This window comes from Acipenser ruthenus, chromosome 2, assembly GCF_902713425.1.
Source record: "Acipenser ruthenus chromosome 2, fAciRut3.2 maternal haplotype, whole genome shotgun sequence".
Taxonomy (NCBI): Eukaryota; Metazoa; Chordata; class Actinopteri; order Acipenseriformes; family Acipenseridae; genus Acipenser; species Acipenser ruthenus.
The window spans coordinates 12436612-12459562 of record NC_081190.1 but is presented as its reverse complement, the minus strand read 5'-3'; the positions used below and the strand labels follow the sequence as shown (position 1 = coordinate 12459562).

General features: G+C 41.2%; 1 protein-coding gene across 1 annotated transcript in view; it reads right to left on the bottom strand.

The window, feature by feature from the left end:
• LOC117403877 (ras-GEF domain-containing family member 1B) overlaps positions 1-21398 on the bottom strand; it is a 166919-nt gene extending 145521 nt beyond the window's left edge. The window contains exons 1-2 of the mRNA XM_058989640.1: positions 21257-21398; positions 19294-19381 (exon numbers count right to left, since the gene is read on the bottom strand). Coding sequence (XP_058845623.1) covers positions 19294-19381; positions 21257-21330 — 162 coding nt within the window. The 5' untranslated portion in view covers positions 21331-21398. The remainder of the gene's footprint in view (positions 1-19293; positions 19382-21256) is intronic.
• Positions 21399-22951: the final 1553 nt, after the last annotated feature.

Below are 22951 nucleotides of genomic sequence, written 5' to 3'. Positions count from 1 at the left end.
CTGCAGCCCTCATCCTGCATGCCGGGCTGGGAGGAGGACAGCCACAACGGGGCAGTAGCCACCCCACTGCCACCGGGTTCCCCACCGTCCCGGGAAATATGGGACTGGCTGGTGCACCCCGAGGGGAACTTCGCCAGTGACTTCCCCTGGGTTATTCACGCACTGCAGATGCGAGATGGGAAACGATGGGAGGACTGGGAGCAACAGCACAACCCGGCATCCGTTCGTGACCTCACCATGGTGGTGCTGGGGTACCTAGCTGCAGACATGGGAGGGATGCCTTCCAGTGAGCAAGAGGGAGAGGAGCAGTCGCTGCCCTCTCCAGTACCTGAGCGGGAGGAGCCTGAGCGTCCACAGCCCAAGCGGGAGGAGCCTGAGCGTCCACAGCCCAAGCGGGAGGAGCCTGAGCGTCCACAGCCCAAGCAGGAGGAGCCCGAACTTCCTACGCCTGAGTGGGAGGAGCCCAAACGTCCACAGCCCAAAAGGGAGGAGTCGGGGCGTCCACAGCCCAAAAGGGAGGAGGTCGGGGATGATGGCTGGGAGGTTTTTTTAAAGAACCTCGCGGCAGAGTTATGCCCTGGCTGTGGGGCTTATGGGCACACGTTAGCCATATGCCCCACCCAGTATGAAGAGGAAGAACTAGCGCCCAGACGGGGGGACCGCGAGCGTCCAGCGCCCAGACGGGGGGACCGCGGGAATCCGAAACCTGAGAGGCAGCTGTTCCCACCTTCACCAGCAGAGGAAGAATGCCTGCTGGTTTCCCCAGCACAACCAGCAGAGGAAGAATGCCTGCTGGTTTCCCCAGCACAACCAGCAGAGGAAGAATGCCTGCTGGTTTTCCCTTCAGAGGCAGAGCCGCACCAGTCCCCTGCAATAGGAGCGGAGCCGCACCAGTTCCCTGCAAGAGAGGCAGAGCAGCACCAGTCCCCTGGAAAAGGGGGAGACTACACGCTGCTCCCACCTCCATCGGCAGGAGACTACACGCTGCTCCCACCTTCACCGGCAGGAGCAGAGCAGCCGGAGCTGCCTCTGCCTCCGCCACCTACACCGGCAGGAGCAGAGCAGCCGGAGCTGCCTCTGCCTCCGCCACCTACACCAGCAGGAGCAGAGGAGCAGGAGCTGCCTCTGCCACTTCCAGGAGCAGAGGAGCAGGAGCTGCCTCTGCCACTTCCAGGAGCAGAGGAGCAGGAGCTGCCTCTGCCTCTGCCACTGCCAGAAGCAGAACAGCAGGAGCTGTCTCTGCTTCCCGTACCTCCACCATGGGGAGTACGGTGGCCGGAGCCCCAGAAAGGGGAGCTGTCGGCCACGAAGAAGGGGGAGGAGGTCTGGAGACCACCAACCCCAGCAGCAGTTTCGCTGCCGGAGATCGTGGGAGAGGTCCGGAGACCTGCTCCCACTGCAGCAGTTTCACTGCCGGAGATCGTGGGGGAGGTCCGGAGACCTGCTCCCACTGCAGCACTTGTGCAGCAGAAGAGGGAGCTGCCGGCTACGAAGAAGAGGGGAGGTCAGGAGACCATCCCCCAAGCAGCCTTTCCGCTGCCAGGACTGCCCCGGCTGAAGGAGTCAGTCTGGGAGCTGTCAGCACGTCTGCTGACAGCATGGCCAGTAGCAGCCTGGCTACTGGCAACATTGCCACCTGTGGGCCCCTGGAAGCCTCCCTTCCCAGCCCGAGACTTTGGCCTGGACTGCTGGATTTTTAAGGGGGGAGGTGGCCGTTGAGGCCATGTGTGCTGCGCACAAGGGGGGGTGTACAGTATTGTCTTTGTGACAATACTGTACACATGTTTTATCATACTTTAATTAGTTACATAATAAACACAGGCAATTAAAGGACCTTCAAGGCAATTGAACAGCTGTGCTTTAAATAGAGATTTTATTCGTCTTCAAAACCAGAACCCAGTTTTCATGAGGTTGTCATCATACTTTATTATGTTTTATTCTTCAAGCTACAACACACCTGCAGTCATTACAGCTCTGACAAAGGATGCTTTCTGCTGTCTGAATATGTTAAAGCATGATGGTCGTTAAGGCTCTCCAAGCCACGGTGGCTACCTGGACAGGTGCCTCATTTTAGCTGACAATCGTGTTCTTTGCTTGGGTCTATTTTATTTTCAGCAGCAACACTTTCATTGTCAGAAGCATCTGGTTTAAATTATAATTGTAATAATCCAAAAAGTGAAACATCACCCACATATTCATGGTGATCTTCTTACAAATCAGCCATTTCTCCAAGATAATGCAAAATGTTTAACTAACCTCACTGTCCTCCAAATGTGAATGCAAAATCTTTATATAAAGGGGGCTATATCTAATAACTGATTGATAGGCACTAAACACGGTGCTTGCAAATGTGTGAGTCATTGGGCATGAAATTAATACTTTTGCAAAACATGCATTTGCAAGAGCATGTGTTAATAGAAGCTCTGAAGGACTAGCACACAGAAAGGAAAATGTTAGACAACTGGGATGATTTCTGCAGATACTTCACAGTGATTTTCCATGGACTTTTCATAAATATGTTTTGTTTATTATGCAAATTATATTTTGAAAAGGTTGTACACAACAAGTATTTATGTGCTAATTCTGTTTTAGATTTTAAAATCTAAAGTTATATTGGTTCACAATATATAACATCATATTCTAGCCAATTGAATACATTATAAACATAAATATTTACTGTACATACCCCTTTCTGTGCAGAGTTTCATTGAACGGCTACATGTTAAACAGCACTGAAACGCTTTGACATCCAGTTTTAATAATGTAGTAACTATGCAAGCATTAACCTGAAAGCTAACATCAATTTGAATGCCATCAAATGAAACTTTTCTGAGTTTCATATGACAATGATTTACTCAGGTCTATATACTGTAGCAGCCCAAACATCAGTTCCAGTCTTATGCATCAGATCAAATAGAAAAAAGAAAAAAAATGTCTTTATGTCCATTTGCAAATTCCTTTTTTTTTTTTTTTTTTTTTTTTTATTGGCACCAGCCAGGCTTTCAACATTTCTTTCTTCAGAGGTCCAAAGTTCAGAATTGAGTTTTGGTTTTACTACTCAGGTTGAGGGTGTGTGGTTCATGGACATATACACCTGTAATAAAATTGTATTGTATCAGCGTCCCCCACTGAGCATCTAAGCGTCCCATAGGGGAGAAGAGCTGCCCTGGAGCAGCTGGACTGGTCATCGCTGCCCCAGGAGTCACTGTAGCCACTAGCATCCCATAGAGGAGAGGAGCTGCCCTGGAGCAGCTGGACCGGTCATCGCTGCGCCGTGCTTCACTGCAGCCACTAGAGTCCCATAGGGGAGAGGAGCTGCCCTGGAGAAGCTGGACCGGTCATTGCTGCCCCGGGAGTCACTGCAGCCACTAGCATCCCATAGGGGAGAGGAGCTGCCCTGGAGCAGCTGCAGCTGGTAACCTTGACTCCATTACAGTCCTTCAGGGGGGTTTGGGGCAGCACCCTGATATTTGGTCAGGGCCTGGAGACAAAGAACTGCTGAGAAATTCACAGCTAGGTCCAGTGACCCAGAACCAGAACTGGCTACGTGTGCTGTGTAAGTGTGGAGAGGAACATTATTAATGTTGTGGTTTGGCAGGAATAGGATGTAAATTGTCTCCCTAGTTACCTTCCATTCAAGCCATGTGAGAACGTGACTGGAAGGGTGGAAACTGGTGCCCTGATTAATTAATACATTGCTGAGTTAAACCATATGCTAGGCAGCTAGTTATATACTGTAAAGACAAACTCAAAAGAAACTTAAGTCAGGCAGTCAACACATTTTCAGTGCTTTCATCACTGTATATAAAGGCTGCAGAAATCCCAGTCAAAAGAAAGGGACTTACGGCAGAGGTACTATCAGGCATATTTATTATTTATATATATTTTTGCTGGTCTGAAGGCAATGTTTTGGTTCTGTTTTTGTTTAAGTTCACAACACTTCCTTTCTTGCAGGGCTGATCATTCGACCCTTCTGCAATACATTTTCAGCAAAACATCCATTCAAGGTTTACTGTGGTCTTCTGTATATTGGTAAAAATATTAAAATGTAAGCACTGTAACACATAGGAAAGCTTGGTGAAGCACTGGAAATTCATGGGAAAATGCACGTATTATTATTATAATTTCAAACTTTATGTGGAGTTTATAATGGATACTGAATGCAATTCCATATGCAATTCCACCTTTTATAACATGTTAAAATTGTGTAGCATTCCTCAATTGTGTAGATTTAACAAAGGCATGTTTAATCTGTATGTGGTATTTTACATGAATCCAAGCAGTTTCTTATAAGGTATATGCAAACTATACTGACTTCAGCACCAATTAAATCACCAGGTATGATATCAATTTAGCCTGTTCTGGGTTGCATACATATATACAATTTCTGAATCATTAGAAAAAATAGGTAGAAGGCATTCTCTTTAATTATATAATATCTTAGAAAATCGAGTCCTAATGAATGATTGCGATATCACACTGGTTTGTAATGTTTAGTTCAATAAGAATGACATGTAGTAATCACTGGTGTTATTTATAAACAGAAAATTCAAAGCCTAACAGCATCCATCATCGCAGATAACTCACTGCAAGCAATCCTTCAAGCACCTTGAGTCACCTTTCAAGGCAGGAGCAGACAAGCTACACTTGTAGAGTTTTGTCTTGATCGATAGAATAAATCAGACATAATTCATCACTGGTCAAATTAACACTGAAAGGATTTGTATCCACCTCCTGCTGTCAGTGTTCGCTCTTTAAACAGGATTGGATTACCCAACATTACCTTAAGGTAAGGAAAGGCACTGTAGCTCAAGATTATGGACATCATGTTTACTTGTTTTTAGGAAAACTAATAGCCATTAGTTAATGTGTTATTAATGTCATTATCCTTTAGGCCAGTTTAAATAGAACACAGCCTTCATTTTTGCTATTCCTATACCTCAGATTAATGCCGAGTAGACATATTTGGAGTAAATGAAAATGGGGTACCTGTAAGTTGACCACCACCTAATGATCGCCTTTATATTCATAAATATGTTTAATGTAATTTATTTAGGTCCACTTTCATGCTATTTCACCTAATCAGTAATGTGAATTGAGAGGTTGCCACAAACGAACAGTATTGTCAAGGACCGCTTCTGCTGCCAAGCTGATTGTGATGAACGTGTGTGGATTCCTTAGTTTCAACCACATTTACATAACAATGTGAATATAATATCTCTGATATTGGAATACTGTAGATTAATGTCCAAAAACTCAAAAGTGTACATTGAGACCCAATTCATGATGAAGACCCTATCTGGCTTCTTTGCACAGCACATGCATATTCATGAACTACTATCTGTATGATTATGATCCTCTCCATCGAAGCAGCAGCTGTACAATGTAATAATCATGAAGCTGTCATACTGCATCAGAAGGCACATCCTAGAATATTTTGCTGATGGTAGTCGTTATCAGCTAAGCCTCATAACTAACCAGCTATTAAGTAGTAAACTGTTATGAGATGCCCATGATAAACAATTTTCATTTGAATACAGACAAATACATCTCACCATGGTAAGGGTAAGCATACAATACTAATGTTTCTAATAAATAAATGCCCTGTAGGCCTGTAGTTAAAAGATGTGTCACTGTCATCAATAGAAAGCCCATGAATGCTATATTAGTATACAAAACTAGTATTGCTTTTATCATGATGGTGTTGATGATAATGATGTTGATGATGATTGAAAAAATAGCTGTAGCTGTCCCAATACACTTATTATGCAAACAAAGTAGGCTGAAAATTCAAAATAAATAAACACATTAAACAAAAATTGCAGAAAAGTGGGCCTATACAAATGGCAGCACTTATTTTTAGCCAGTACATTTCTTCAACTATTTTATCAATACTACTTCCTGTCAAATAAATTCACAGGCAAGGGCTTAAGCCATATTGTAAAATGTCAGAGGGGGTAGCTGCTAAGGTGAGTTTAAACAAGTGGGGCAATTTGGCTGTAGCTAGTCTCCATCCCAACAGGGGACTCATTTTTCTTGCTGGTTGGCCAAGAAATATGCAGGTTAGCCAGGGAACACACTAAGGGGTAGATGTACTAAGATGGGCCAGTCGCAGCGCAAACATACCTCAATTTACATGTTCGTTGCGACACTTAGCAAAGTAAACATTTTGTCGTATGTACTAAGAGAAAATATGTTAATGAAGAGAGCCGCAATATACTAATTTAAATATTTGTTGCGTCTTCGTAATGAGATTTCTAGCATTATACATTGCGAGAGTTGTGCGACATTGTTCAAATGATTAGCAGGAGTTGAGTTGTGGTTTGCTGGAGCAGAGGGTGCCCGAAGGATAACATCTATACATGCAAGGGTGCAAGAATCAAAATAACATTGTTTTTGTTAAATGTAAATGTCATCTGTACAATGCATTCTGTTCTGTCTTCATTTTACCTATGTTATTTTAATATTGTGGTGAAGTGGCTGTATGTTTACTGTTCTGCAATAAAGAGCTTGGAGACTGCCATCTGTTTTCCAACACAATACATGACTTAGGCTACTTTTATTATTTACAGCAGGGAAACCAAAACAAACAACAACCCGAAAAATAAACAAACCCTACCTCCGCTTGGAGCAATAACTGAACACAGGATCCCTAATAAAGTTTGACTGGCTAGTCCATTTATCCAACAACAACCCAGCGGGTACGTTTATGCTCCAGCTCACACTGAGCAGCTATATTACAGATCGTCTACTCACACGAAGTGCATTGAGCACAACTGGCAACGCACGAGAAAATGAGGACTGGGAAATGCCAGCAACAATTGCGACTGTTTAAAACGTGCTTTCAAAAGTTCTTAACAAATGGCTGCAATTGTAAGTGTTGCAATTGCCGGGAGCTTTCGTACATCTCATTATAATATTTGAGAACCCTCATTTGCACTATCTCCGCCCCCTTTTTGCAAATTTATGCAGGAATGCACATAAATGCATATTCATCTAAGCTTGAACCGCAAAGTAAAACTGCTGCCGCAAAGCATTCCCTAGAAAGTCTCATGTAGCATTGCGCTTGTTTAGTACATTTCACCCAAGACTTGTTTGCAACTGGTTTACAACTATTGAGACAGGCACTGGGGAAGTTGTTAGTCATTGGGGAAGTGCTTGTACCTTTGGTGCTTCCAGGGGTTCTGATGCTAGTCACCTTAGGGGGGATGCTTTATTATTGTTAATGGTTTACTGAGGCTGTGCTGTTTATACTAACACCTGAAATACCAGTTTTGTTGTTTTTATTTCTAAAAACCTTGACAGCAGAGCATTCAGTTTTACTAAAATTGTAGGAGGGTGGGATGGGTTGAATAACAGCTGATTTTTCTTGACATCTGGTATGTCTTTGTTGTTTAGTGTTCTGCCGGTTCTGTGTTAGAGGCATTCTTTCTTGAGACTGGACTGAAACCTCTTTTCCAGAGGTAAATGTGACAGTCTTTATAAAGAGACAGCCCCACAGCAGGATCAATTCTCCAGGGAAACACAGGCACTAATATACAAGCGGGCATTCCAGGTTTCCCAGGATGCTTAGAACACATCAATGTGATCTGGCAACAAATTCAATCATCTAAAAAGGAGAGGAAGGAGCTCCATGTGACATTCCTGGATTTGGCTAATGCATATGGTTCAGTGCCACATGAACTTCTTTGGGCATTTGATTTTTTCAGTGTACCGATGACAATAACAAATTTAGTGAAAGCCTACTTTGGAGATTTGCAATTTAGTTTTTCAACTTCAGAATTCAGCACTACATGGCAATGCCTAGAGGTTGGAATAATGGCAGGATGCACCATTTCTCCACTGGCTTTTACCATGGCAATGGAAGTAATCATTAGGGCATCAAAATGGGTAGTAGGAGGAGAGCGCTTGGCTTCTGGAATGCGACTACCACCAATTCGAGCGTACATGGATGACATGACAACCATGACTACAACAGTAGCCTGCACTAGTCGGTTATTGTGCAAATTAACCAATAACATTGAATGGGCACGAACGCAATTCAAGCCCACTAATTCAAGGAGCATCTCTATAATTAAAGGTAAAGTAGTAGATAAAACATTCTTCATTAATGGTGAGGCAATACCAACAGTGTCTGAGAAGTCTTGGGAGATGGTACGACGGGGATCTAAAGGACACAGTTTGTGTGGGAGAAGTTAGACAACAAGCAGTGGAAGGGTTGAAGAGCATAGACAGCAGCGCTCTACCAGGCAAACTAAAACTCTGGTGTTTTCAGTTTGGTCTACTGCCGAGGTTGCTGTGGCCACTGACTGTGTATGAGGTTTCTTTGACAACAGTAGAGAAGCTGGAAGCTTTAATCAGTTCATACATCAGGAAATGGTTGGGAGTTCCACGCTGCCTCAGCAGAGTGGGACTTTATGGTAAAGGAATACTGCAGCTACCAGTCTCCGCTCTAACCGAGGAGTTTAAGTGCGCCAAGGTCAGACTGGAAATGACATTAGTAGAGTCACGTGACAAATGCGTAAGGGAGGCAGCACCTGTGTTGAAAACTGGAAGAAAGTGGGCGGCAAAGAAAGCTGTGGAAGATGCAAAGGCTGCCCTTCGAATTGGTGATATCATGGGGCAAGTTCAGCATGGAAGAGGGGGTCTTGGTCTCAGTTCAGCTCCTCCTACATGGCACAAGGCAGCCCCAGCTCAAAGGAGGAAGCTGGTAGTCAACGAGGTGCAAAAGCAGGAGGAGAGAATGAGGTGTATAAAGGCCATTTCCCAGGCCAAGCAGGGAGAATGGATGAGATGGGAGAGTGTGGAACAACGCAAGATTGGCTGGCAAGACCTATGGTCAATGGAACAGAGCAGGATCAGTTTCCTTATCAGGTCAACATATGATATTCTCCCATCACCACGGAACCTAAACCTCTGGGTAGGAGAGGATCCCTCATGTCCTTTGTGTTCATCACCTGCAACATTAAGGCACATTTTGACAGGATGTAAGGTGGCTCTTAGCCAAGGACGGTTTACTTGGCGCCATGACCAGGTGCTGCGATGTTTGGCCTAAGCATTGGAAGACAAGCGTAACATGACCAATAAGTTGCCACCTGTTCCATCAAAACATTACACACAAAAGACAACATTCCTCCGCCCAGGAGAGCAACCACCAAGAAAAGGTGTTAAAACCAATCCTCGCCCAGGACAACTGGAAGCTGCTAGAGACTGGAAAATGCTGGCATATGTTGGTCAACGGCTTATTTTTCCACCTGAGATTGCCACCACTAACCTTCTACCAGATATTGTCTTGTGGTCTGGATCAGCACGCCTTGTTCACCTGGTAGAGTTAACAGTGCCATGGGAGGATGCTGTAGTTGAGGCGTATGAGAGGAAGGAACTGCAGTATGCTCAACTAGCCACTGAAGCGGAACAGCGAGGATGGAGAGTCCAGGTTTACCCAGTGGAGGTGGGTTGTCGAGGATTTGTGGCACACTCTACAACCCGGTTTCTCAGAGACGTCGGATTCAGTGGCCAAGAGTTGCTTCGCACAGTGAAGAACTTATCTGAAGCAGCAGAGAGGAGCAGCAACTGGCTGTGGTTGAGACGGAAAGATTCTGGCTGGGGATCTCAAGCACAATAGAAAGAAAGAAACGCTGATGTACAGGTAAGTAAGCTGGGCTGAGTTGAGTGGGGGACGGAGGGGGGTGATGCTGGGACGCCAGAATCACCGTCGAGTCCTCTTGAGGTGTTGTGGGCTAGTCAACGAAACACTGAGGATGGAAGGTGCCCACTTGAAGACCCCAGAGATGTACCCTACTTACAGACGTGCTCAAATTTGTTGGTACCCTTACAGCTCATTGAAATAATGCTTCATTCCTCCTGAAAAGTGGTGAAATTAAAAGCTATTTTATCATGTATACTTGCATGCCTTTGGTATGTCATAGAATAAAGCAAAGAAGCTGTGAAAAGAGATTAATTATTGCTTATTCTACAAAGATATTCTAAAATGGCCTGGACACATTTGTTGGTACCCCTTAGAAAAGATAATAAATAATTGGATTATAGTGATATTTGAAACTAATTAGTTTCTTTAATTAGTATCACACATGTCTCCAATCTTGTAATCAGTCATTCAGCCTATTTAAATGGAGAAAAGTAGTCACTGTGCTGTTTGGTATCATTGTGTGCACCACACTGAACATGGACCAGAGAAAGCAAAGGAGAGAGTTGTCTGAGGAGATCAGAAAGAAAATAATAGACAAGCATGGTAAAGGTAAAGGCTACAAGACCATCTCCAAGCAGCTTGATGTTCCTGTGACAACAGTTGCAAATATTATTAAGAAGTTTAAGGTCCATGGAACTGTAGCCAACCTCCCAGGGCGCGGCCGCAAGAGGAAAATTGACCCCAGAGTGAACAGAAGGATAGTGCGAATGGTAGAAAAAGAACCAAGGATAACTGACAAAGAGATACAAGCTGAACTCCAAGGTGAAGGTACGTCAGTTTCTGATCGCACCATCCGTTGCTTTTTGAGCGAAAGTGGGCTCCATGGAAGAAGACCCAGGAGGACTCCACTTTTGAAAGAAAAACATAAAAAAGCCAGACTGGAATTTGCTAAAATGCATATTGACAAGCCACAATCCTTCTGGGAGAATGTCCTTTGGACAGATGAGTCAAAACTGGAGCTTTTTGGCAAGTCACATCAGCTCTATGTTCACAGACGAAAAAATGAAGCTTTCAAAGAAAAGAACACCATACCTACAGTGAAACATGGAGGAGGCTTGGTTGTGTTTTGGGGCTGCTTTGCTGCGCCTGGCACAGGGTGCCTTGAATCTGTGCAGGGCACAATGAAATCTCAAGACTATCAAGGCATTCTGGAGCGAAACGTACTGCCCAGTGTCAGAAAGCTCTGTCTCAGTCGCAGGTCATGGGTCCTCCAACAGGATAATGACCCAAAACACACAGCTAAAAGCACCCAAGAATGGATTCTTCGTTTTTTGTGGAGGGGTACCTACAAATTTGAGCACGTCTGTAGCTCAATCAAGACGGTTGTCATGCTGATGCACTGGGGAGGCCGCACTGTGATTGATCCCAGGAGCCAGCATCACAGCCATTGTGTGTGCTGATGTGCCAGGGAGGCAAAATAAGCTGATCCCTGGAGCCAGCATTACACTTCAGCCATTAACACCAGACAGAAGGATATCTACATCATCATATGGAAGGAAGTGCAAATGGATGGAGACACATATGGATCACATTAGTTTACTGTAAAGCTACGTCTTAGTTGGTGCTTCTCTTGGCAAGAGCCGAGTTCAAATCAGCATGAAGTTTTAACATCTACTCTTGTGTAATGGAAATCAGGATTCAATTCTGCTTGTCATCTCTCTAAATGCAAGTCAGGAGTAGAATGGCCATTACATCAGCAGTAGCCAGGAACTCTGCCCCTTGAGCAATCAGAGCAAAACACAAAACAGCACCCCAGCAGTGAGCTGTAAAGTGGAATCTTTGCTACTCGGTAGCTAGCTGTCACAACATGATTGATTGAGATTTACCTCACTGCATATACTGCTAATGTTCTGTTCTGTTTCACTAAATTCATCATTCTGACACCTTCATAAGCTTCATATATGTGTGCTTATCATTCCCACTGTTGCTACTTGTGTAAAAATGGGTTACAGCTGGAATAATTAGTCACACATAACAATGACATTTGTGTGGGTGAGAATGTTGTTTCCTGTTATTCAGTACATCATTGAAGACTATTAACATGTTTAGGTTCTGTTGATTGTGTCTTTAGTAAGCATCTCCTGACTGATGTCTTGTCACCAACAGCTGTAATACCGATGAGACAAACACAGACTCTTACAGTACAGAACATAAGGGAACAAAATACAACATTCTGTATTCTGCTGGGTTTTATAATTAGCAGAGCTAGACAGAAAGTTTAGAATGAATAGCTGCAACTGAGACTAATACAGTATCTGTTCTATATCTACAATGTTATAGGTGTTGAAGATCTGCAGAAGCTGGAACTAATGTAGCCAAAGTAACAAAACTCTGCCTGTTTGCATCCTACAATCATTACACATTGCAGCGGCACACATGTTTTACCATCTGTGTCAAACCCCTTTGTATTGCATAACCCTCCAATTATCCACTTTCATATAAATCTGACTATAGAAACGTGTCTATAAAAGTGACACATAATAAGATTTACGCAATGAAGCTTCAAAAGCACATGTTCTGCACAAGTGTGTTAGAACTTGCATGTCCCACGAAACTAATGGCATTTTGTTTGCCTAAATACATTAATTAGACATCACTAACTTCCTGAATTGATGACTAAATAAAATATACATTGTGCAAGTTGAATGGTACACTAAACTACATCAGTCAGAATTACATTTAAATATTTCCATGTCAGCAAAAGGCTTAAATTTCAACATTTTCAGGTTGGGAAGCATTTCAGGGTTTCTTCACGAGCAGCCATATTTGATGTGCTTGCTTAAACTGTTAGGCAATCCCTGAACCTGACACCGTTTCTTCAGAAATGATGCTCTGACTAATGAACGAAATTATACCTGACACAGTCTCTTCAGAAATGATGCTCTGACTAATGAATGAAATTATACCTGACACAGTCTCTTCAGAAATGATGCTCTGACTAATGAACAAAATGATACCTGACACAGTCTCTTCAGAAATGATGCTCTGACTAATGAACAAAATTATTCCTGACACAGTCTCTTCAGAAATGATGCTCTGACTAATGAACGAAATTAAACCTGACACAGTCTCTTCAGAAATGATGCTCTGACTAATGAATGAAATTATACCTGACACAGTCTCTTCAGAAATGATGCTCTGACTAATGAACGAAATTATACCTGACAGTCTCTTCAAAAATGATGCTCTGACTAATGAACAAAATTATACCTGACACAGTCTCTTCAGAAATGATGCTCTGGCTAATAAACAAAATTATACCTGACACAGTCTCTTCGATGATGCTCTGACTAATGAACGAAATTATACCTGACACAGTCTGTTAAAAAATGATGCTCTGACTAATAAACAAAATTATACCTGACAAAGAAAAAAAAAATCCATAAAAATGTAAAATCACAGATATGCTAGTATGTAATGTATGTTTTTACTTATTTTCTGGTGAGCAGTTTAAACCCAAAACAAATTGTTATTTCACTTCAAAATTACAACCTAACGATATTCCTACCCCTTCTTGCCAATTGGAACATTGCTGTTATCTTCATATTTTTATTTTATGATCATTTAGAAAATGCAAGTCTCTGTTAAGAAACTACAGCCTCCACAATGCACCCCGCTTCCTTTGAGTGGTACTTCCTGCTAGAGGATTACTCTGAGACTCACTTGAGGAGCCTGCACAGGGAGGGCTGCATTGCCCTATGTGCTCCTGTGGAGTTAGGGAGGAAAGTCGTCTGGAGCTAGTTTGGGGTCAGTACCCAAGAAGTCGTGATGGAAATACCCGGCTGGACCATTACCTCCATGGTCAGGAGTTTGGAAACAGTTGCTGTCCGGCTGGTGACAAGAGGCTTGAAAGTCTATACAGAAATCACCCATTGATTTCGATCACCCCTAACAAAGAGATATATAAAATTGTATACGTTTACTGACATTTTCCCACTTCGGAAACATGCTTTTTATACCGCCCTCATATTATATAAATTGGATTGCAGCAAGAACCAATGAATTATTTAATGATCTTGTGAATGTATGTAACCCCGGAAGGAGCTAGGCAAGTTCAATGGGCCCTGGAAAAGGATTGTTCGAGATTATTAGAGAATAGCTTGTATAAACACAGTGCATTAGCCCTGTGGCAGGGCAGCTGATGATGCAGTGCCAATGCTTCATTAGTAAATGAGAGTGGGCCTGGGTAATGATGTAGAGATGAAAATTCCAGGAAACATGATGGTAGGGTGTTAGCTCACCATCAACAAAACATTCTCTCTTGGAGAAATTTTAGGCCTTATTCTTAAAGTTTTACTCACAGTATTAAAATGTTTTTTCAAAAGTCTTTTTTGTTGAAATAATGTTAAAATGATAATGACATATAATATTGTGTTCTGTGGCTCCCTCTAATCGTATCAGAGGGGTGTATCATGCACTCTTTGTATGAAAGACCCAACTGGAAAACTGCAGCCCTAACACTGTTAAAGTCACATCAGATTCCCCATGGGAAACTTTTATAAGGGTTTGCTGTTTACAGTGGTTGACAGCTATTTTGAACCTTTAATTTAATTGGATTGGTTTAGTAGAATTCTCCCTGGGAGTTTATTATAAGGGAGCACAAACTGATTGTCATTTGCTGAATTAAGAGCTGTGAACCTACCCAGTTAAAATACAGTACACAGTTCCTTCAACAATTTTTAAGGAAACGTAATCTGCAAAGTTACTCAATGATGTTGAACAAGTCTTATTAACACACATTTCATCAACCTCCTGCTGATTACATTGGAAGCCAGCAATAAGTGGACATTTCTGTGCACTCAGCCATACCCTTCAGTCTATTAGGGATCATGGTTAGTGTTCCAGGAAAAGTTACATCCATGCAGGGGATTAGCAACAAGGAAGAAAAGATCAAGTGGTATCAAGTTTCTATTTATCAGCCAATATGGAAGTTTACTGAAAAAGATACAGTAGGCATAACTATCATAATAATAATAAAGTTTACATTCTGGACACCCATGTTTGCTAACATTAGTATATATAGTATGACTATGTTGTGTTCTACTATACTTACCTGCTGTATAAGCTAAGACTAAGCTACTGAAGTTCACTACGAAATGCAATTACTCTCCGTTCCTGAAGCTATAGTCCACGATTGACAGGATTAAATGTCTTTGTATATTAATCAATCCTCCACTGATGGAATCTCCCTTAAGTAATAAACAGGACCAGGGCATATGCTTGAGCAGTAATTAGCTTTGTTCATTTTAAAAGACCAAAGAGAAGGAAAATAATAAGCTAAGACCCAGCCCTAACAGTTCAAAATAGAGTACTGACCACAGTCATTAAGTTCATTAAAATGGAGCCCATTATTACCAACTAACTTCTGCGCATTGATATCGTCCAGGGTGAAACAAGGTGTTGTGATTCTTTCAGCAGGAAGAAAAAACTACATTGATTTATCGCTTGTTTCTGTTGGTACTTGACTAGACATGTCAGTCTTCCTTATGCTGCCAGAACGGTATCGACTTATGGTTGATGATGTGCTTTTAATCTAAGAGTTCTGTTAGGGGGAAAGAAAATCTGCTTTTTACTTTAGGGAATACGGCGCCAAATCTACATCATCAATTGATTCCTATTCTAGTTTACAATATACAGATAAGAAAATAAATGCTGATGGCAGATTACTGTATCAAAGTGCATCAGACATTGACTGCTGGCAGAGCCTCCTTGCAAGGGTATTTTAATAATCTATGTGTGAATAAAATGTTCATAATGAACAAATAATACCTGTTATCAGGTATTTCTCGATAGTTCAGGTGAGAATTATCCTCCTTTCTTCTTGGACCACATTAATCACCACAGCTTTTAATTGATATAACAAATAGTATGTTTAAAAAGAAAACTCTGCAACCAAATATTTCTACATTTGACTTACATCTTACACTATTATATGCTTTTAATTCTATTTGTTTTATTCATACTGTATGTTAAAAGAAGCCTTCGCCCTCTCCACTCCTCCTCTACTGTCCGACTGGTCATGCCTTCCCTCCACTGCCATGCCCGCTCCTTCTCTTCCCTAGCCCCTCTGGTGGAACCAGCTACCGGAGAACTTCAGCACTGCTCCATCTCTCACTGCCGCCTCCTCAACGCCCACCTCTTTAGACTGCACTTGTAAAACTCTTGCTCTGCCGCTCCTAGTATGCACTGGACTTGCCTGACCTATGCACCACGTTACTGGATCCTCAGATAATGCACTACCCTTGCACTATTATGTCACTGTAGATATAACTTGTTGTAATCCTAATTTGTTGCATCTTAGTTCATATTATATTTTAGTAGTATTATTTGCACTTACTGTAAACTACACTATATTTAAATATTAAGCTGGCATTGTAACCCTGTACTTCACTGTAACACCTGTAAGTCGCCTTGGATAAAGGCGTCTGCCAAATAAATAAATAAATAAATAAATAAATAATAGTACATCATTTCAAGTCTGACCGGTACAATGCATAGTGTTTAAGCAATAAGACCTGCTCAGAGGTATAAGACAACAGTTAAAAGGGACCACAGCAAAGCGTGGAACCACGCAAATGATGTTATCTAATGTTTTCACTAAATGGAACACATTTTTTTTTTAATATACACCTAACTGCGATTTTCTCATTCCAAGTTGACATTTTGCTTTACCAACTGTGTAACACCTTACACAAGGGTATTACTCTATTTACCATCCTTTTCCCATGATAATGGGGCAGCAGTGTGGAGTAGTGGTTAGGGTTTTGAACTCTTGACCGAAGGGTTGTGGGTTCAATCCCAGGTGGAAGACACTGCTGCTGTACCCTTGAGCAAAGTACTTTACCTAGATTGCTCCAGTAAAAATCCAACTGTATAAATGGGTAATTTGTAAGTAAAAATAATGTGATATCTTGTATCAATTGTAAGTCGCCCTGGATAAGGGCATCTGCTAATAAATAAATAATACTTTGCATTTACCATCGTTTGCCATGTTTACTGATATGCTTTACCAAACCTTACTATTCTTTACAATGCCTACCTATGCTTGACCATGCTTCCTCTATCCTTTATTACACTTTGCAATGCTTTTGCTATGGTCAACTTTTATAAGGGACAGACTGAGCCTCGGTGAGAACTGTCGACAGTTCCCAAGTAAGCTGCTGTACAAAAGGGTCTCAGACTCGTATCCCATTACCTCACCTATCACACACGGTTCAGCAGTGTATGTAACAGCAGTGAACCACCTGATACACATGCATGTCTTTAGAAAATCAGAGGAAACTGTAGGTAATTTATAAGACAGTACAACTTTCAATTCATGTTCTAATTAACACATTTCAAGGGTAGGGAAAAAGAATGAAAAGGGTAACAGGCAAACCCTTGAGAACATGCACATTCTCTCAATATCTCTATCATATCCCTGCTGACAGCTGCAGATGGCCACCCAGCAGCAGAGGATAAATATAGCATCCATTATAAATGTGCAGCTTTATCAATTAGACACCAAGTCTTTTCACTGTAGAGCATTTCCAGAAATGTGTACTAATAATATGTCAACACACACAAGTTCAAGTGTGAGGTCAAAATGTATCTAAACACAGCTAGCTTCAGTAACAAAGCACTACGCAGGGTTTTACTTTACGGGCTGATTGTGTGCAAACATTGTGTGGATTAGTACACCGTCTCAGCAGCTTGGTTTTTCAAATATAGTTGAAACCACTTTGTTGAGACATAAGGTGGTTGCACTGGCACCCACTAGCATGCCCCTTGTAAAGTCATTGGGTTCCTTATTCTTTCCCATAATTACTGCTGAATACAACTCTTAATGGTTAAATTGGTGTACCAGCTGAATGTGGAGAAAATACAAGAGCCTTCTTGAGGGCACATGGGTGCTTGAATCAGAAAATAATAAAAAGAGTAATTCTAAACAAGAATACATTAGTTTTTATGATATTTCATACACAGATGTATTATATATATATATATATATATATATATATATATATATAGAGAGAGAGAGAGAGAGAGAGAGAGAGAGAGAGAGAGAGAGAGAGAGAGAGAGAGAGAGAGAGAGAGAGAGAGAGAGAGACATGGATTAGCTGAAATTGAGTTTACTGTTTGGGAAATCCCTGTGTTATTAATTGAAAACTTGAAAAATGCAATAATGCAAATAAAATATAATGTCCCAGCAATGGTCAAAATATGTACTGTACATAATCAGCGCTGTTCAGAGGCAGAGAGAGTTGGTTTAAAAAAGTCACTGATCTTGCTCTTAAAGTCTTTAATTGTCATAACTGCTCATCATATTCAGTCTGCTTTCTGCTCGGTTGTCACTGGTTTCAGTAACTACAATACAGTACAGTCCATTGGCTTGCACTATACTGTACTGAATTAAATTAAGTAATGGCCATCCGCTTCCACACAGATACGCTGATTTCCGCACTAATAAAGTGTGCGAATATTCGCTTCTGCATAGATCAGATGATTTCTGCACTAATACATTTTGATAATGCACTGTATTAAACCGCACGGATTATCGAAACACGAATTATTGAAACACGGATTAACAGAAGTCTACTATATTTCAAATGAATCAACCAGCATTTTACTCTTTCATACTCAACAAACTGGCTATATGAGGCCTGCTTGCTTCATGCTTTAGAAAATGACATAGTGGGCTTTCAACTGCACTTATAACATGTATTTTGAACATGTTTGTTAATGTCCATTGAACACCATCTGCCACTTTAACTCTGTACCTTCACCTAGGGCTTTCTGGGATAACATTGATGTATTATGTGCCAAACTTGGCAGGAGTTATCTGCTGTGGAATCCTGTCAGCTACAAAACATGCTTCATCCAGAAGACTGTTTGTAAAAGGCCCCAAGCAGCTGTTACTATAGATGGCACACAGTGACTTGCCCAAGGTTTGAACCCTGGTCCCAAAGGTAAAAATACAGAATTATCTAACGGTAAAAAACCTGGACTCTCGCTCTCCTTATTTTAACCAGGTTCAGCAAATTAGGTTTGAAAGCATTTGAAGTGAGGAAATTACCACCATTTACTGATCATATACAAATTGCATGACAGACATTGTATAGTTCCCCCTTTTTGTATTTATTTTGAGGAAGTAGTTGCTTCCTTATGCAGATAGTTGGTTTTAACTTTGCGGTTTTGAAGCCGTTGATGTAACATGGGTGATTGTGCCATGTCCAGGCTGTGGCCTAAGCTTGCCCACACATTTCTAAGAACCATTCAAGATGTAAGCCTCATTCCTCAAACAACAGTTAGGTCAGAAGGGTCAGATTTAAAAGAAATCCCACCTCGCCTTCATATCGGACAGTGTACAGTGGTGCCAAGTATCCACTATGTTCTCATGTGAGACATTTCAAAATCTCATCCAAGGTCTAAAAAGCTTCCTGCAGTCAAATATAAATCCATGTTTACTCCGTGTTTAGTACTGGAAAATTCCATTAACAAAATCCCGTTTTATAGATTGTGTACTGTAGCATAATCTGTTTTTGTAATGCTGTGAACCTGATATACTATTCTCCTCAGGATGCTATTTATTTGATTATTTTTACCTTGACTGGTTTGCTGTGTCTGCAGTGGAGCCTGAGTGACGCTGGCATTCTGTCCCATTCCAGCTGCTCCTGCTGCACCTGTAGACAGCTGCTGGAGGAAAAGAGTCTGCTCAGCACCACACTGCACTGCCTCTGCTTCTAGCTCTGAGAGCTCAGCCAGTGCACTGCACAGCCAGGAAGTCAATGCAAAGCTGCTGAAGTCCCACTGGACAGTACATTTATCCTTCTAACGGTTTACTATGGGGAATCGACAGTCATTTAGTTTGTCATGCTTTCCCAGTATTTATATTACAGATATAGTTTGGTTTACTGTGGGCAAAATGTAGTTTTACAATGCTTTACCATACGTGCTTTGATGTACCATGCTTGTCTGCACTTTACTGTGCTTTCACTATGCTGTATTATAGACAGAGAGAAAGCAGCCAGGCAAACACAATCAGAGCATAAGCGTCCACATTTTACACAAGGACCCTAAAACCCTGGATTACATGGTAAAGAATGAGACATACACTACTTCATACATTTATATACTTTACAATACACTACTTTAAGCAAATTGGTAACTTTACACAGATTTTATTAAAAAGGATCAACCAGATGCAGCTGGACTATCAACCAAAAAGATCCTAATAAAGTGATTGGTTAAAATGTTGTGGGCTGTAGAAAAAGGGTTAGCTTGATAATTCTGAAATAAACAAAAACAAATGCTAAATGTAGTATGCTGATAGTCATTCTGTCAATCCAGTCATTTAACGACATTTCAGGGAGTTGGCCAAATTGATCCAAATTGTAGTTAATTTGCCTACAAGTATTTTATTCAATGTAAAGTGTTAGATGGCAGGGCAATGCGGGGAAGCAATCAAAAAAGTAAACAGAATGTTTGGGTATATAGCCAGAAGGAGGCTATGATGAGGTTGTACAGTATAATGCACTGGTAAGACCACACTTAGAGCACTTTCAAATCGTAAAAGGAGTTGACATAGTTAAGCCTAACCAATACTTGGTGCAATACAGAAACAAGGACCAGAGGGCACAGTTGGAAATTAAATGGAGATAGGGCAGAGGGAAGGCGATCCATCTTTACACAGAGAATGTTGAGGGTGTGGAATGGGCTACCTAGTCATGTTGATGCTGAAACACTGGGATCCTTTAAGACCCAACCCGTTCTGAGATCAGTCAGCGACAGGGAACCGGACGAGCTTAGATAGGCCGTATGTCTCCTCTCGACCATAATTTTCTTATGTCTGTATGTTCAGTTGGTCAAATGTCTGGTTTAACTGAATGACTAACATATTTGCAGTGTTAGCATTTCACATCCTCTCATGAAACTGAAGAATCCTGGAAACCACCCTCTAAATCTCTCTCCCCTTTTTACTTTTTAACCTCTCATCCTATCACCCAAGCCAAACCCATTTATTTGTGCTTTGATAATGCAGGCTGGTGACCTAATCTTGACTCTTGCCCCATCTTTCAGACTTATTTCTTCCTTCTACAGCACCACTTCATCACTCCTCCACATGTGACCCTTTTATCCCTCCCTATAAACAAAGCCCACTCTTTCCCCTCTCCAACTAATCATGTCCTTTCCTAAATTTATAAATCCACATCATTGAAGCTGTTAAAAAGAATACATTTCAAGTAGTGTGTGTGTGTGAGTGTGGGGGCTTAATTGATAGAGGATAGTTGTTATAGTACCTGCATGAACAATTTGATCAATTTAAATCATTTTAGTACTGCTAGTAAATCAATTTTTGTAACAAATTGGATGATATGTGTTACTGGAATATAGACCCCAAGGCTGTATTTGTGTGCATCCATGTCACTATGAAGTCATGTGTTTACATAGGGTGATGTCTATTAATGACTTTCAAGAAAGTCTGGCCTGCATAGGCCTTCTCCTTCATGTGTAATGGGCAGTGTGTGGCTGGCAAGCTGAAGGCAGACTGATTGAGGTGCTACTTACTGGAGAGCGCATCGGCAGTCACCTCTCCTGGCCCCTGCATCAAACCCCCGTGGTAATGCTGCTGAAACACGCATGGAAGCATCACATTCTCATTCTTCTCTCTTCTTGTCCTGTGCAGTTCATTCCTCCTACTTTCCCAGAAATTGATCTGTAACCATACCTGCTGAAAGAGCACATGAAATGTATTAGATAGATGTCAAAACACAGATACTTTAAAGAGTAAGTAGCGGGTTTTCCGAAAAATATAGCATTACACGTCCCAATGTGTTGCTACAACTGTTTAAATAACATACCTTTATCTGCTTTAGTGCATTGATAGTTTAAGGATTGTTGTCCAGTTTTGTCAGACAGGTAACACAGCAATAATGATCCATGATGTGGTATGGAACAGAAAAGCCAGAGCACTTGTTATGATTTTTAAATCGCTCTTCCTGCATTGATTTATAAGACAGATCTCAAACCCCAGTGCACAAGATTCGACATTTTGAAAAGAGCTTTGAAACAGACTTTATACTTATAAGTGTAAAAAGTTGTCAGGATGTTAATAATGAAAAGAGAAATTACAGGTACATTGTGGTAATCTTGTGATAGCTTCTTTATAAATATGGGACATCCCAAACTGCAGTTACAGTAACCTCCAGTGCTGCTGGGCAGAACGTGCGGACTCCAAGTCAAATGGCTCCCAATGGAGAGGTAAATATACTGATCTAACTATTGTTTAAAAGCTAGTTAACTACTTTAATTCATTAGGAATTACACATGCAAAGTGTTTGTTAATCTGTATTATTTGGAACCAATGAACGCTGTCTAAACCCTGTTAAATATTCTGTCTAAATTCTCTTTAATAAAGTCTCTATCAATCAAAAGTAATCTGAATCGTGATTATGCTTTATTAATCATTGTTATGTTTAGGAGAATGTTTTAGGAGTAAGACGTAATTAATAAACACAGTCAATTAAACCACATTCTTTACACATTTAACACAAATGTTTGACAAATGATGTGGAGGATAAAAGTCACAATCTGTTTTACACTCATGTTGTTAATGTTGTATGGATCTCCAGAACATGTTTTTTTGATGTGTATTCGGTTTATTTGTTGTAAACTACCACATAAGTACAGTATTGTGTGCTGCACAACAGTTGTTGGCATTGTGTCTCAATAAATAATCACAATGATGACCAGTCAGTCATAGAGGAATCGCATCTTCACATCTCAAAGGGGATAATGAGTAGTATGTTTAAAAAAAGATAGGAAGAACCAGACTGATCAATAAGAGACGGTGGTTAGCAAAAGCGCAGGTGATAAGAATGATGTGGCTCAATCCACAGTCAATCTGAGGTGGATTGATCATAATCTTAGAGGAGAGGTTGTTTCTACCTCGTTAGAAAAGAATAATTGCATGAAGACCACTAGTTACAACTTACAATAAAACCTGGCTTCTGATGGAAAGATATGGGCAGCTCCAGCAATATAAGCATGCTAGAAACTCAGCCATTATTTTAAAAAAAAATCACTTAATCATATTTATTTATACTAAAATAAACTAATAACATTATATGACAAATGTTCCAATGTTTCAAACTTTTATAAGTGTCATTTGCAAAGTTTTGGATGGCAAAATGAGATTGAATTTAGTATCTAATGACTTACAGCAGTTTCGCATTGTCAGTGTTTTCCTTTTGAATTTAGTAA